General features: G+C 37.8%; 1 protein-coding gene across 5 annotated transcripts in view; it reads left to right on the forward strand.

Annotated features, from left to right (window-relative positions):
• The window catches only part of CLCN5 (chloride voltage-gated channel 5), a 158,678-nt gene that overhangs the window by 120,169 nt on the left and 20,808 nt on the right, over positions 1-17,701 (forward strand). For 4 of the 5 annotated variants that reach the window (XM_025047893.1, XM_006913401.3, XM_015590549.2 and 1 more), the window contains 2 exons: positions 13,096-13,247; positions 15,580-15,679. In XM_025047893.1, the coding sequence (XP_024903661.1) occupies positions 13,096-13,247; positions 15,580-15,679 (252 nt within the window). Of the gene's footprint in view, positions 1-10,774; positions 10,976-13,095; positions 13,248-15,579; positions 15,680-17,701 lie in introns of those variants that run through there. The other variant, XM_015590550.2, reaches the window with a different exon arrangement.

Genomic DNA, 17,701 nt, shown 5'->3' on the forward strand with positions numbered 1-17,701 from the left:
GAAAAAACAGTCTTTTAAAATGAAAAACATGATAGCGTATGAAATCTACCAATTAAGTTGTGAAAAAGATCATTTTATCATCTTCTGATTAAATCCCAGTGTCTGTTGAGCCTGTGTCTTGTGAGTGTAACCTCAGAAGTTTTAGTCCAGTGGTATAGCTTTTTGTTCTCCCTGCCCCCTACTCTTGTTCCTGACCTCAGCTTTCTTAGCCCATTTCCTGGAGGCTCAGGATCCTGTTGACTGCGATATTTTTCCCTTAGGTGAGACAAGAAGGCTGGGAAGGGAGGGGGCTGGAGAAGGAGGAATGCCCTTCCCCCAACTGGAATAAGGCTCAGCCAAAGAATTTTCCCTGGAGCATAGATAGGCCTTTGTTATAAAGAGCTCTGGGATATTTCATAGTGGTTAGTCTTTACCTCCCCTTCTCAGAGTCAGGAGGGGATCTTTCTTGAATGTTCACTGAGAACTTGGTAGAGAATTTTGAGATAGAGCCCAAAAAAGTGTAAGCCACAGGAGTTTCTCACTTCCATGCAAGTCCACGCTCAGCCTTCAGCAATTCGTCAAAGTTGCCATTTAAGTGTCCCTCTGAGATTATGGTTCCAGCATTTTCTACTCTAGGTAAGCAGAACTCAACTGTGTTTCTTTGGCTACAGCCTTTTCTTCAAATTGGGAGGTTGCAGTTTCCCCTGCAACCTCAGCTCTCTACTGGGCCCAAGAAAAGTTCTTGATTTTTCAGTTGTCCAATTTGTTCAGTTTGTTTTAAGGGCAGAAGTTACAACTTTAAAGCTCTTTACTTGCCAGAGCTGAAACTGGAAGCTCTCTATTTATTTTTCAATTAGGAAAATCACTTTTGTACCTTCTTGAAAGAAACACACACACACACACACACACATATATGTTTTTAGAGATCCTTTGGCAGTACTTTAAATCCTGAGTGGACTACTTTTAACCTCACCTGTTCCAATTTATGGCATCGGATGGGTAAAAGGATTTCTATAATGTTTTAGGAGTGTGTGCTGGATGTTTCTGGGGTCTGTGGCTAGCAGGTACTCCGAGGATATTGTAGCTATATTGATATAGCTCTAGTTAACAATATCCCAGAAGCCTTGGGTCCCAGGTTGTCCTGTACTTCACTGACGAGCTGTCTTACTTTTTTCCTCTAAAAATTGGTAGTGCCATTTTATGATCTTGCCAGAAGTGTGTTCTCAGACAAGTGTGCAATCAAAATACTATTTGGAATGGCTCAAAGCTAAGATCATCTCAAAAGTCATTCAGCACAATGTATGAGTGGCCAAAAAATTATGCTAATAACCCTCTCATTTTACTGATGGGGAACCTGAAGCCCACAGAAATTAAGGCAATTGCCCAAGGTGACACAACTATTGAGTTGTGGAGCTGGGGTTAGAATTTGCACCTTATAGCTGCTGAACAGTAGGTCTGATCATAAAGACTTTCTTCTCATTGACTTTCATTGAAAACTTAATAAACTATCTTCCTTTTGGTGTTTTCCTCCTGGTGTTCTCCAGAAACTGTCACCTACTTCATTTCTAAATACCCCAGTGGTCTGCCTCAGAATGTAAGTCTGCCCTTTGCAGTGTCCCATCTCTACTAGCTGTGTTATCATTTTTTTTCTTTTAGAACCACTTATATAACACATAAATATACTTCACTTTTAAAGATTCAAACAATGTACATATATATATATAAAATGTGAAAGCCCCCTCTACTTCCCACCCCTAAAAATAATTCAGTATGTCTCTTTCAATTTTTTTTTCTATTTAGTTAACATAGAAACATATATTGTATTTTTTTAATCTACTTATTATTTTTGACTTGCTTTTTTTTACATAATATGTTTGGGGGATTTTTCTATTTCAATACACATCAGTCTACTTTCCTTGCATTATCCCTCTATCACTGGCCTCTCATTGTTACCAGGTTTTTGCTATAACTAAAAGTGCTGCAATGAATAACATACATACATTGGTGTATACAAATACAAGTACTTCTTTAAGAGCAATTCCTAGATTTTATTTAAATATCTTTTTAAACTCATTTTTCTGTCCATAACATCATATTATTCCATGAATCCAAGAAGAATCTCCTCATTGGTACTTCCTCTGGAAGTTTTTTCCTTGCTAAAGCATAATGTTTTAATAGAAACCAATACAGACTTAGTTGAATTGCTGCTTTAAAACAATAATTACAAGTTATTATACAGGATCATGCTAGCCAAAGGGTTTCCCAACACTGTAGAATGTAATGGAGCAGAGGGCTATTTTTTTTATATGAATAAGCCACTCAGCAACTTTGTCAAATATAGTCCCTTTATTTCCAGTTCTCCATTGACTTTTGTGGCATCTAGTCCAGTGGGAACCTGTAGATACCAAGCCATAATCCTTATGTGATTTTTCATAACTATGGTAATAATTCTGGCAGATAACACCTTGGCTCCAATGGTAATGAAGGTGAGTTGGGTTAGGAACTTCCAGATTAAAGCAGATACTGGGAGTTGGAGACATAACAGGTACAGCCCAAGCAAATGTCTACAACCCAGTGAGTATAGAGCTGTATCCAGTGGGAAACAAAGAGTCACAAGGTGGTGTTAGAATCAAGACTGATGCTTATTTCAAAAGCCTTTTCCCTATCCCTTTCTGCTATGCCCTACCTTCTTGTATACTTTACATAATTCTCAAACTTCATCTCAATAGTATATATCAGAGATTTGGTTCAGTTTCTGTAGTTCCATTACCAATATCCCTCATCATCCTTTTTATTGTCTAGCTCTGAGCAGATTTGGGGTAGAGTTTCCTCTTTGTTGTCCTTCCTTCCATCTTAGACAACTTCAAGTTTTAACCTGCTGTGAACAAGAATAACAGCAGTCAGTCCTTACATGAAATGAGTGCTTGGGTGACAATCAAAACAACACAGGCACTGATCAGTCTGTTTGGATATCAGACATAGGGCTGGGTTGTGTCCTGGAGCCTCCTGGTATTCTAGCTGATGCATCATGGGAACTTTCAGAAGCCATGTAGGGGACAATTGGATGGGAGGAGAGTCCTCCGGAAAGTCAAGTAGTTATTATGTATATTACATACCATGAAGACAGCACGGTTTATAATTATTAACATGTATTTTAGAATTATATGGCCGTGGATTTAAAACATGGGCCAAAAACTAAAATATAATTTTAGTTTAATATATTTAAGTGATGACTGTACAGATGTGTGCCAATGGAATAGTTGCCCTGGATAAGTGTCCAAGGGACCAAACTAAGATAGTGTATTAAAGCATGACATAGTCTTGTGATACTATCCAGGGCTCAGATGGGAAGGCTACTCCACCAACATTTGCTCTTCAGCTACTGGGTTTGGGTAAGTGAGAAAGCAAAATATAAACAAAATGGAGGCCACACATTGATAGATGGGAAGGCCCTAAAAATGTTGACTAATTATTGGGATTTCAGCTGTTATACATTCTCAAATATTAGAGGTGAATGGAATGTGAAAGAGTTCATGACTTATGGGGAGATCTAGAATGGATGAACCGATAAAGAAGATGAAACAATAAAGTGCAGGTATGAAGTGAGAAGTAGCATACAATAAGCTCTTCATACTTGTGTCCTTGCTGTAGAATGAAGGTAATGTTTAAATGACCCCAGGAGGAATATCTGCTGATGTGTGCTAGGTAGAGTGTTGAATTGTTTTGTAGATGTGATCCCTGCCTTGCAAAAATACAATATATCCCTGTAAAAACTGAACACATTTTTAAAATACGACTATTTTCAAGTCCTGTGATACATACCAATAGCCCTTCCCCATTTCTTTGAGTGCTTATTTCTTTCTTTAGGCTACTGCCAATAAGTGCGTCCTCACGCAGCTGTGATATTACTAAAGCAGTACTTCAGGGTCCCTGCGTGGTGCACAAGGTTTTTTTAATCCTCTTTTCCCCTTGTGTTTTTGTTAGTGTTTAACTAGTTCATTTAATCAGTTACTGTTCAGCCCTCCCCCCGCCCCCAGTAAATTTCTAATGGCATATCAGTTAGGGATTGAAATAAACATTCTCATGTAACAATTTCTTTTCTTGTAAGGTATTTTCTAGTTTTAGGCATCATGTGATTTTTAGAAAAAAAAATTAGAAAGTGGTTTCCATAAAGGAAAATGAGCTAAATGCATTCATTTATATGCCTCCTCATTCAAGCAATGTATTTCTAAAGATCTATTGTTACGTTTTTAGACCTAAGAGTAGCCTACTAGGAAAGCTGTTTCAATATTGACTTTTTCCTGACTAGTTTTCTATTCACCTCCACCTCCAGCCCCACTCCCAAGTAATGCAAATTAGCCTTTGGGGGCTTTTCTTCTATTAGTCAAGTTGAGATCTAATTGTACTTTAACTTGAATCATTTTCCTGTTAGAGCATTAAATTATTTTATAGATAACTTAGGGCACACTATGCCTTCAAAACTTGCGTTACAAATTTTTACTTTTCTTTTGTATAGAGACAAAAATTTAGACTTATCTAAGTACACAAATTTGACATTTAGGATTGTTGTTTAATTTTACTCTACCTTCCTTGGCACAGTATTTACACACCAGAAACTTACCTCTTAACACACTGTTTTTTGAAAAGCATTTTGCATTTTATTACTTTCTTTACACCTCAGTAGTTGGTCCCAAATGGGCAGATAATCTCTGCTACCATTCTTGATAACTAAGTCTTATGAATTTATCCTTTCTTTCTACTAAGAAAATGGTAAGAAAAGAAACCAATTGGATGTGGAATATGACCCACAGCTTAAGCTATTTATCATCAGGCCAGATATTATAGATATCTCTGTGAAAGAGTGCAAGCAATTTAATTCTTCTCATTTATGAAACCTAAAATAGTAGTAATATCATTGTCATCCTTATTATTATACATTAAAATATTTTATATTTATTATTCTAAAAATTATGATGAATATTTTAAAATTCCTGGTCCGCACTTATACCAAATGCTCATTACATGGTCTTTGTATGCTGAAAGCTTTAAGAGATGGCTGCAGAAGCCACTCACATTTTAGAAATAAGAAAATGATCTGATCAGATCTGTGTTCCAGAAAGGTAACTCTCCTTATCTCCAAATATTGACTGTATTACTGTGTTTCTATCATAGGATGCATTAAAAGTTGGTAAGCATTTCTTTGTGTCTTATTTTCACAATGATATAAATTGCCCTAAACCTGGCAGTCTGTGTAATGAACATAAACTAGAGATTACAAATGTAGCAGAGAAGGGAATAGAGGAGTAGAAAAGAGCAAAAGAAATACGGAACTTCTGGTCAAGATGGCAGAGTAGGAAAACGTTGTGCTTGCCTCTTCTCACAACCATATCAAAATTACAACTAAAGTATAGCACAGCTATCCTTGGGAGTCACCTAAAGTCTAGCTGAATAAAAATTCTACAACTGGGGACACACAGAGGCCACCTCAAGATTGGTAGGAGGGGCGAAGACACAGAACGGGCTGGTCCCACACCTGTGTGTGCTAGTTGAGAATCAAGAGAGATATCTTGGCTGTGGAGGTCCCCCCCCAGAGGAGTGTGAGGTCCCAGCCCCACACTGGGCTTCCTAAACCAGGGTTTCAGTGCTGAGAAGAGAAGTACCCACAATTTCTGGCTGAGAATGGAGGGCAGCTGGAGTCACAGACATTCCTCTTAAGGGATCCAGGCATGGACTTACTCTCTGATGGATTCACTTGCTCTGAGCTCCAGTGCTTTGGCAGCAGCTCAAAAAGCACCAAGGACATATGGGGAGGTATTGAATTGTCTGGCTTCAGGACAAGGGCTCAGCTTTTTTTCAGTCAGAAGTGCTGGCAGAGGGCATTATTTCTTTGTTGAGTCCTTCCCCACCCAGCATGCAGACCCAGACCACCATATCTGAGTCTCCAACAACCTGGCTAACAGTGGCCACTCTGCCTGGTGACTCCCTGAAAGCCTGCCTCACTCAACTTGCAGGCCCACCCAAGCCACTGCCAGTAGATTGTCCATACAAATAGCCTATCTTGGCTTATCCTGCAGACTTTCCTAGAATTTCACAAAGGTTCACAACACTTAAACAAGCAGTATCTGGCTTCTGTGTGCCCCATATGTCTTGCTGAGCAGCCCCAAGCCTGGCACTAGCAGCAGACGGTCTCGATTTGCGGCTTGGCCTCTCAATGTACCTCAAAGCCCAGAGTGCGTGGCGACCTTTTGCGGATTGCTTGAGTAGCTCATGTCAGGTGGCCTTAGGCAGGGCATAGGCTGCAGCTGGACTTGGGCTGCAGCAGGGCCCCTCCCACAAGGCCCTGGCCTGAAAGCCCAGTAGCCAGCTTCAGTCTGAGCCAGAGCACCACCCAGGGCCACGTCTGAGGATGACACACCCAGAGGGCAGACAGGGCAGGCACTGGAGCCCTGCTAAAGTGAATTGTGCTCTATAGCGTCAGCTTCTGTATAATAGCTCCTTTACTGTAGTCACTGGCCAGTTCTCAGAACCAATCAGCCCGAGGGTGAATCTCTCACACCGACGTGCAGAGAGCAACCAAGGCTCAACTACAACAGGCACACACAACCCATACAAGGAATACACCTCAAGCACTCAGGCCAGGCAACTAGAGAGACTGTGCCACTGGGCCCCACAGGATACCTACTACATAAGGCCACTCTACTAAGACAGAAAGAAATAACAGCCCTACCTAACACATAGAAACAAACACAGGGAGGCAGCCAAAATGGCAAGACAAAGAAACATGTACCAAATGAAAGAACAGAACAAAGGCTCCAGAAAAAAAGACCAAATAAAATGGAGACAAGCAATCTACCAGATACAGAGTTCAAAACACTGATTGTAAAGATACTCAGTGAACTTAAGGGAAGAGTAGATGAACTGAGTGAGAACTTGAACAAAGAGGTAGAAAATATAGATATAGAAAACGTAAAAAATCAGAAATGAAAAATACAATAAATGAAATGAAGAATACCTTAGGAGGACCCAATAGTAAATTAGATGAAGCAGAGGATTGAATCAGTGACTTAGAAGAGAAGGTAGCAGAAAACATTCAATCAGAACAGCAGCAAGAATGAAGAATGCAAAAAAATGAGAATAATTTAAGCGGCCTCTGGGATAAGATCCAGCATACCAACATTCACATTATAGGGTTACCGGAAGAAAAAGAGAGCAAAGAATTAAAAATCTATTTGAAAAAAATAATGACTGAAAACTTCCCTAACTCGGTGAAGGAAATAGACAGACAAACCCAGGAAGCACAGAGTGTTCCAAATAAGATTAACCCAAAGAGGCCCACACCAAGACACATCATAATTAAAATGCCAAAGGTTAAATACAAAGAGAGAATCTTAAAAGCATCAAGAGAAAAACAACTAGTTATCTACAATGGAGCTCCCATAAGACTGTCAGCTGATTTCTCAACAGAAACTGCAGGCCAGAAGGGATTGGCATGAAATATTTGAGGTGATGAAAAGCAAGGACCTACAACCAAGATTACTCTACCCAGCAATGCTATCATTTAGAATTGAAGGACAGATAAAGATCTTCCCAGGTGAGAAAAAGCTAAAGGAATTTATCACCACCAAGCCAGTATACAGGAAATGTTGGAGGGACTTTTTTAAGAAGAAGGAAAAACGAACAAACAAAAAAGATAAAAATATGAATAATAAAATGGCAATAACTATATATCAACAATTACTTTAAATGTAAATCGATTAAATGCTCCAATCAAAAGATAAGGGTGGCTGAATGGATAAGAAAGCAAGACCCTCATATATGCTGCCTACAAGAGACTCACTTCAGATAGACACACAGACTGAAAATAAAGGGATGGGAAAAGATATTTAATGAAAATGGAAACAAACAAAAAATCTGGGGTAGCAGTACTTATACCAGGCAAAAAAGACTTTAAAACAAAGGCTATAACAGGAGCCAAAGAAGGTCCTAGCAATCACACTTCTTGATATTTATCCAAAGAAACCCAAAACACTATTTCGAAGGGACATGTGCATCCATATGTTCATGGCAGCATTATTTACAATAGTCAAAATATGGAGGCTACCTGGGTGTCCATCAATGGATGAATGGATACAGAAGAAGTGGTACATATATATAATGGAATATTACTCAGCCATAAAAAAGAATGAAATATTGCTATCTGCAACAAGATGGATGGACCTAGAGGGTAGTGTGCTGAATGTAGTAAGTCAGACAAAGACAAATGGCATATGATTTCACTTGTGGAATCCAAAGAACAAAATAAACATAACAAAAACAAACTCATAGATATAGAGATCATTTTGAGGGTTGTCAGATGGGAGGGGGGTTGGGGTGGGTGAAAAGGGGAAGGGATTAAGAAGTACAAATTGGTAGTTACAGAATAGTTTTGGGAATATAAAGTATAGCATAAGGAATATAGTCAATAATATTGCAATAATTTTGTATGGTGTCAAATGGGTACTAGATTAACTGGGGTGATCATTTCATAAGTTATATAAATGTCTAATAACTATGTTGTACACCTGAAACACAGTATCATATGCAAACTGTAATTAAAATATAAAAATACATTTAAAAAGTAAATTGTAACATGTCAGACTTTGAATACCAGTGCTTCGTTACTTAATCTGAATTGTAATTAAATCCCATTTTAATATGAGGACTGTGTCATAGCTACCATCCCTCTAGTTTTCAAAAGAAGTAAATTTACATGGAATAAAATTCCTTCCTCTAGAAACACTGATGTAGCATTTGAAAAACACAAGAACTTTAATCAAAAGTTATTAACATGGTACTAGTTTTCCAATCCAGTCACTGTATGTTCTTCAACTATACATTTTTTGGGTTACCAAAAAAACCCAATTAGCATCTTGAAATGTAAAATAACCTAGTAAGGTAACATAAGTCTTATTAAATAATGTAAATGAATTCTGTAGTGGTCCTATAGGTAGAATCCTAATTAATAAAGAATGACTTTGAAGAAAGATTATGTAGTTGGACATGTCATCCTCTTTAAGATAATATCCTTTTCTAAAAGTGTAAATGTATAAGACAGTTACACTTGGGCTACAAATAGCTTTTGCAGTTTAAGCTTTGTAGTTCATTGCCACAATACTATCAGTTGCAACTTTAATTCTTCTCAGTAATGCTAGATTAAGTTCATCAAGAAACTGAGATGTTATAATAATGATGGACCGAACTGAAAGCATACAGGTTTCCTGAAGCTCTTCACATTTTTAAGGTTTTGTTGTATTAGCATCAGGATGCATTGGGCCTTAAGAATTGATAGGAGTACCCCAACATTTCAGAGCCCCCCATTTAGGTCTGATTATTGGAGCACACTGACTAGATTAATGTTAAACAGTGGCTGTCCTGTAGAGTCTCTTAGGAAGTTGGGAGATGGCAGTTTGATTCTTCTTCACTATACTGGCCTTATTGCACAATTAATTAAGGCCTGCTTAAAAATAGCCTTCAGAATAGGACCTGGGAAGAAAAAGCCTTTAAAACAATGCAAATGTAGCAGTGAATTTATTTTTATTTTCACGGCTGAAATAACTACTTTTACCCTATTTGGATTAATGAGATTAAATCTGATGTTGCTTTCTGGCTAGAGCATTAACACTAAGAAACAACTAATTTTCTTGACTGTATTCTGCGTTTTCAAAGTTTCTATGTGCTTTTAAAGAACTGACCTTGTGTAATCACTTCATGTGCAATTCAGTTTTTCATGTTTTTCTCTAATTATGATGTTTACATAGAAAGACATAAAACGTATGTGTACAGTTTAAAGAATAATTATAATGTCAACACTCAGGTAATCAATGCTCAGATCAAGAAAAATTACCAACATTCCAGAAGCCCCACCCTCACCATGTGCTCCATCCAGATGACGACCCCTTCTTTTCCTTTGGGTAGACACTGTCTTTACTTTTGTCATTTTCTTTCTTGTCTTTGTAATGTAGTTGCTTGTGTTTGTATCCTATACAAAAACTATAATTTAGGTTTGCATGGTTTTGATCTCGTATGAATAGCATCATGTTATGTGCTCTATTATGTCTATGTTATGTCTGTGAGATTTTATCCTTGTTATTTCTATCCAGTGCATGTTTTAAAAAACCTTTTCTATATTTGCCTCTCTCCCTTTTTTACTTAGGATCCATGTAGCTCTAAATGCTTTTAGAGATTTCTTCCTTTTTGGATTTTCTGCTAAATGAGATCTGAAGACTAAAACTTCTCTGAACCCCAGTCTGTTTAAAAAAAAAATTTATTGTAATAACATTTGCTTATAACATACAAGTTTCAGATGTATAGCATTATAATTTGATACTTGTATATCCTATTGTGTGTTCACCACCCAAAATCTAGTTTCCATTTTTCACTATACATTTGACCCCCCCTTTACTTATTTCTCCCTCTCCCTCTCCCTCTCCCTCTCCCTCTCCCACTCCCGCTCTGGTAGCCACCAGTCTGTTCTCTGTACCTATAATTTATTTTATTTGTTTGTTTGTTTTGTTTTATTTTATATTCCACATATGAGTGATAGCATATTATTTTTGTCCTTCCTTAAGGATATTACGCTAAGTGAAATAAGTCAGATGGAAATGGACCCCAGTTTTCTGAACTGACCTGACTGCCCTCAGCTTGATGGTATTTATTTAGATGAGACTACATCTTTAAGGCTTTTGTGTTCCCTTAAAAATCTTCCTTTCTCCAAGGCTAGTCCAAGGGTCTGGTCACGTGGTTCCAACAGTGACATCATACTCTGACCGCTGGGGAACACTGGTGGTTCTTTAGGTGGCATTTGTTCCTGTGAAAGGCAGAGAACACAGCAAGTGCCCTTCTAAAGCAGTTCATTCCGGGGCTCCTTCTGTAAAAGCTCCTCAACCTAGATGACTAAATGTGGGCTGCTAAGGTTATTTCTTCCTTGAGGCAGAAAAAAAGAAAGCTGTGATTGAAGGTAAGCATACTTGAGCCTGGAGAGGGACCAAAACGTGACCCAAGGGAGAAGGGAATCTGGAGAATCACAAGCAGTCTGTTGTCAGATTCTAATCACTGCCTGCTCTTTTAGAGCTGCCCGACAATTTGCGTTTATAACAGGAGACTACAAAGAAGGATGATGCAGTGCTCATGTTACCTAGTGATGTAAGAGGATTCTTTCTTTTCTGTTAAGCTGTTGCAGATCTTCATTTTGTCTTAATATCCTTTAAGCTGGGTGGGCTTCATTTGATATATAGTGTAACATTAGATAGCTGTTGGTCAGTTTCACAAAATCCTTTTAAAATTTCTTCTGAAAGGAGCACTCTTAAACTAGAGCAAATTCAGTTGAAGCATTAACCTGCTCTTAAAAGTAAATTTCTGATTGTTTGGCACCTTGTGTTCACGTCAGCATTTGTCTTTAGAATTGAAACAGCTTTTTTTTTTTCTTCCTCACATACTTTATTTTCTTTCTGCCCTCATTTCCTAGCTGGCTGTTTCCCTCCAAGCTCTCAAACAGCACACTAACACTGATCTTTATCAGTATGCCACTAACATGATAGTAAATACTGGGCTGGTGATTCAGCAGCCAACCATTTTACAGCCAGGTAGGCTGGAAGATAGAGAAAGGACTTTGGTTAGGGGTTTTAAGATTAACTTGTTCACCTCCTCCACTCCAACCCTACCCCCAGCCCTACCCTCAATATAATTTGGATTCTGCAGAGCATTTTCCTTCAAATGTGTGTGTTAGCTTGTGAAAGGTATGCTGAACTAGGTATTTGGAAGACTCAAATTTGTAAAGCAAGTACATCTTGGATATTAATTCAAACCGACCCTATGAGAGTGCTGAAGTTGTATGTTAGAAATTTAAAGTGAAGATGGGGATGCAGATAGGGGGAGAGGAGGTGAGCTCAGTCCCACCTTGGTCTTCTCTGCAGTGGGATTCATCACCAAGCAGTCTGGGGAAAGCTTTGTCCCTGCCAAGGTTGATGCTGCAAATGTGAGCTCTGGCTGTTTGAGTTCAATGATAGCATTACTCTGCATTTTTCCTCAGTGTGCATTTGCATAAATACCTGAATGCTGTTTTACATTTTGTGTTTAATAGCAAAGTGTTGTTCCACCAGAGGACTGTGGAAATATTTTGAACAAGTTTGTTTAGCAGTACTAAGTAACCTTGTATGAGTACAACTTCTGAATTTGAATACTCCCTTGTCACTACTGTTCAAAGAAACTTTGATTCAGCTGATATTTATTGAGTCGTGGTCCAATGCTTGGTTCAATGTTGGATGGAGAAGGCAATGATGAAACAGATCTAGGGCTGCCCTCAAAGAACTTCTAGTCTAGAAAGGAAGATAAAGCATTTGCATAAGTATTTGTAATAGAAGTGCTAAAAGTGAAGCAGATAAAGGACTGTGATAGTTGGGCAAATAGATATGTTTCTTACAGTTGAAGGATCAAAAAGGGATATCATCATGGAGACCTGTACTGTTCTTTAAATTTCTACTTGTAAATCTTAGACTGTTCTGACGTACTCAGTAAAAGTTTCTACAAGCCCATTACATCAGGTATCAAAGTTTTCTATCTATTGAAGGGAGATATGTACATTCCAGCCAGCTTAACTCTCGAAAAGGCCTACATGCTTTCTTTGGAGTCTCCATTCAGGCAAAAGCCACTTCCTAGGATTGAATGACTGCCTCATAAATATAAAACGCTTTCTGCTGTGATATGTCTGCAAAGGCCTTTGACCCTTTTGTCTCCTTTCCATAACATAAAATGAAATAACTAAGCTGCTCCAAGCTCCTATCTTTTGCTTTGTAAATCCTTTCCCACTGCACTTCAAGTCCTGTCAGTTCTCCCTTTGTATTGTCACTCTCATCTGACCCCTTCCATTCACACTGCCTTAAGACACTCATTTTGTGCCTAGACCACAGAAACCTCTGAATGTGATGGATAGTCTCACTAAGTGATTGATTTTATTGCTTTGTCAGCACACCCTAACTGTAGTCATCTGGTAGTTTAAGGACTCACCTTTGGTGTGGAGAAAGGAGTTATTAAAAATGTCTAGTGTCTGAAGTACTAATGTCTGTTTGCTGTTTAAAACAGAGGACAAGTCATACAATGGTGGAGGAATAGGTTCTTCAAATAGAATGATGGACTTCTTGGAGGAGCCAATCCCTGGTGTGGGGACCTATGATGATTTCAATACCATTGATTGGGTGAGAGAGAAATCTCGAGATCGGGATAGGCATCGAGAGGTAAGACAAAAGATGGTATATGAGTAAGTGTTAGGAAACAACAGGGGAAGAAGTTGAAGATATATTCTTTATGTGTATTCTTTCCTTCAGCTCTGGATGTGACCAAATCTGGTTTCTATTGACAATGTAGAGTTTTGTTTTATAATTTATTTTTACTTTTAAGGCATCTTGTATCTAATTTTGAAAAGAATTTGTATTTAATGATAGTTTATCTTCCTACAGAAAGTGGTTGAAAAGGATCCTTCGAGTCCTAAAATGGGTATAAATGCCTATGCAGATAGGTGAAAACAAGCTTGATGGGAAGAGCTGAAATAAATTTCAAAGATCCTCTTTCCCCATTTTATCTCTCTTTTATGGTTTTCTCTTGAAGCTGGATTTTTAGAACAGAGAGAAGAAAATCGACTCCTTTCAAAAGAATAAAAGAAAAAATTCTCAGAGCCCTGTATTTACTAAAGCATACAGGACAAAGTTTATGTGATTATAGCTCCTGTACAAAATCAAAATAAATTTGTATGTTCGACTCAAACAAAACCACAAGACCAATCAAATTCAAATTAAGGATATTGATTTAATATGATATGTAATAGATGGCACTTATGGCTGCGATACAACTTCTTTTGAATATAACGAGAATTTCCCCACTTTTCTTTTTTTAAAGTACTTTGAAAACTTCTCAGAGCATTCTACCAAGGTCATTTGCCTTGAACTTGTTGCTGTGTATTATTTAAATGAGGGAATTATAATTTCTAGTTGGTGTCAGGAGCACATGGAGAACTTATTAAAAAGATAGGGCTCCATCCCCAGTGGCTCTGATTCAGTAGGTAATCCTCTGGGGAGACATTTCTTCAACCAAAAGTAGGTATTATTATTTTTTCCTTCTTAATATTTCTGCTTTGACTCCAAATTTAAAATTTGATTTTTAAGTTGATCCCATTCTCTCCTGAGTTCATGATTTCCTCCTCTTAGAGCCAAGTGAATCTCCCGAACAAATCACTTTTCATTCTTAAGCCTTTCCCAGGTCCTGACTGGTTTTCTCATGACCACCTGAACCCCTGAGTCAGGTTGTCCTAGGTATAGGTTTTGAGAAATTCCTTTGTAATCCTTGGACTTGTGATAACCCCACTGAATTTTCTTATCCTTATGAAAAAGATTATCTCTATAAAATATTCTCTGTTTTCATAAGGTTTCTGACATTTAGGAACACATACATATTCTTTCTGTCTATCCTACCAATTCATCAGACTTTAAAATTTGGAATTGTATGGCTTTAGAATTTCTGCTCTCTGAAATTCAGAGTTCAGTTTATCATCGGTTGTATATTCAGTGTTATTTACATTGTGAAAATCACCTGTGATAAGGCATATTTCCCATTATATTAAAATGGTTGCATCTGAGACAAATTAATAATATAGCAAAAACAATTAAAATGTGTTTGTTAAATGTTCAAGGGGGACTCTTATTTTAGCATTAACTGTTCATCATCAGAATGGAAACACTGTCACAGGAAAAAAAATGTCACCTCATTTACTTTCCGCACTGAACTGGAAACTTAAAGTTATAGATTGAAGTGAAATTTTTAACTACTTTAAAAATTTTATAATTATTATAACTATTTATGATGTTGCTGTAGATGATCATGGGGTAGCTACTTTACAGTTTCAAAAATCAGAGATAGAGGCACAGAAAAGGGGGAAGTACGCACTGAAAAGGGTTAAATTGACAAGGTTAGGACCTAAAAGGTAAAACTTTCTGCACCTCTTGATAGCCTCAAATATTCCCAGTATGTTTTTGAAAGTAAAGAGATGCATTCCTGATATCATTTAGTATCTGTGATCAATGTACAGTTAGGGGTTTATGAGATCAAGTCTTGAAATTTGCCTTACCTGAAGCACAACTCTGGATAGTAAACCTCAAATTGTACTTTCACCACTCAAATAAGCTTATACTTGTTTATTCTTTGAAAAATAATCAAACTATTTACTGTGAGTCAAGGGACCATTCTTGGAATATCTGATGTCCAGAGCAGAAAGAGACCACTCCAATAAGCAAAACAAATTGATGCTATAAGAAATAAGCCACTAAATGGAGAAGACCTGAATAAGATACTTGTAGGGATTGTAGTTGAAGGTGGGGTTTAGTACTCAAGGTTCAATAAACCTCAAAATTCTTGGTGACATTGGTTCAGCCCAAGATTACTGATGAGTAACTTCAAATTGGTCTCTATTCCCAGTGAATAGATTTGTCTTTGTGTTTCTTTACTCTCTTGTGCATTTTGAGGTGAAAAAGCAAGGGTGTGTGTAGAGTTTACCAATGTTTTCTCATTTCTTCTTAGATTACCAATAAAAGCAAAGAGTCAACATGGGCCTTAATTCACAGTGTGAGTGATGCTTTTTCTGGCTGGTTGTTGATGCTACTTATTGGGCTTTTATCAGGTATGGTAAACTCTGCTAGTTTTCTAAACAAATCTCCCAAAATTGTGTATGCTCCTTCCCTATGTCATGACTTGAGTTGAGTGCCATACTTTATGATTTTCCTACGGGAAATGAATTGCTGGTGGACCTTTTGGAAGCTCCATGTCACCATCTGAAAAAGGGTGCTAATACCTGTGTCTCATTCCTTAAGTAAATGAGATTAAATGAGGAAATGCATTTAAATGCATTTGTATGTTATAAAATGATATATTCATTTTAAGGTACTATTAGTACTGCCTTTTGGAATTTGTCTTGAGGAAGAACCCTTCTATTGGAATTAATCAGCTTTTTAAAAACACATGCTGCATGGGGTTTCGGAGAGAAGATGTAGAAAAGGACTTCCTGAGAGGTTTTTATAGATATTTCTTAAATATCTACTCTCTCATTTTGGGGTAAAGAAAAGCATGTAATATATGGCTCATACCCTCAAGGAGCTTACCATTTCATTCTTTCATGGTGGCTGAGAAGTGGGATGGTACTACCGTTTCCTGTCATCTCCATCAACTTCCCAAGCCACTCCAAATAGTATACAATCTAACTAGGAATAGTATACTTGCTATGCAAATATAGCTTTAAAACAACTCCCCAAGCAGGTTTCCCCTACCATGGAGGAAATAGGAAGCCAAGAATATATGACAGAGATGCTTAGAGTTGTATCCTTATCACATTAAAAGATGGGCCTAGAAAGATCTGGAATATTGAGATAAAATAGAAGTTATGTTGGAAACCCCGAGGTGCATAGGATGAAATGGCAGTTAACATCACAGGCTCTAGTTTATGGCTGCCTGGATTTGAATTTCAGCCCCACCACTTGCTAGTTTTGTGACTTTTGGCAAGTTTCTGAATCCTTTGAAGCTTTAGTTTACCGATTTGTAAAATGGGGATGATGAATACCTATGTCACACGTTCGCTGTGAGGATTAAATGAGATATAGCACACATACTTCTCAGCACAGTGTCCATTTGCTATCGGTGCTGCTGCTGTTAACTAGAGATAATTCATAAGTCATGGGAGTATAAGATTGCTGCAAATGAGGAATGCCTCATCCATAGCTGACTTTTCAAAGATGATCTAGGACAGGGGTCAGCAAACTTTTTTTGTAAATATTTTAAGATTTGTAGGCCAAATGGTGTCTGTAGCAGGAAAGCAGCCCTAGACAATAGGTAAACAAAAGAGCAGGGCTGTTTCCAAGAAAAAAACTTTATTTACAAACATAGAGGCCATAGTTTGCCAACCTGTGGTCTAGGGTGATATTGTTGCTCCTGCTTGCTCACGCAGGAGAGAGAACATGATCTGACCAGGTTAGAGCTGGCTAATAATAGACTGGGTGGTCCGTGGTCCCAAATACTGCAGAGATGCTGAAGAGAAGAAAGAAGGCTAAGAAAAGGCTAGATAGTTTAGCCATTAGGAGGATACCAATAACCTTGAAAAGCCATCTCAGATAAATATTAGGGGCCAGAGTCAAGGGGAGATAAGCAGTGTGGAAGTTTTGGAGATATTTGGTGGTCATTGGAAGTAGAGAAGAGACAGAAACTTGAAATGGTAACAAGGACAAAGGAAATTCTTTAGGGTAAGGGAAACTTGATGAAATTTGTAACCACGGAAGAAGGAGCCAATTGAGAAAAGAAGGAGAAATAGTATAAGGGAATAAAACCGAGGGTACCAGTGTTAGGTGTGATAAAATATGTTTGTGTAAAACAACTAGAGAACAAGCCAAACTCCATAACATCATGTTAATTTTCCGAATCCAGGTAATAAGTGCAATAAGAGTTAGAAGGAAGAGAATATGGGGACTGGAGTGGCCAAGAGTATGTGTCAAACTGTGTTAGATTTGACTAGGTTATTCAAGTATGTAAATAACCTGTGTTAACGCTTTTAGCACCTACCAAAACATACACATGACATAGTCTCTAGCCTGTTGGAATATAAACGTAATATCCTCAACTTTTTAACTTATTTCTTGTCACTAGGTGGTCAGTGAAT

This window comes from Pteropus alecto, unplaced genomic scaffold, assembly GCF_000325575.1.
Source record: "Pteropus alecto unplaced genomic scaffold, ASM32557v1 scaffold365, whole genome shotgun sequence".
Classification (NCBI taxonomy): domain Eukaryota; kingdom Metazoa; phylum Chordata; class Mammalia; order Chiroptera; family Pteropodidae; genus Pteropus; species Pteropus alecto.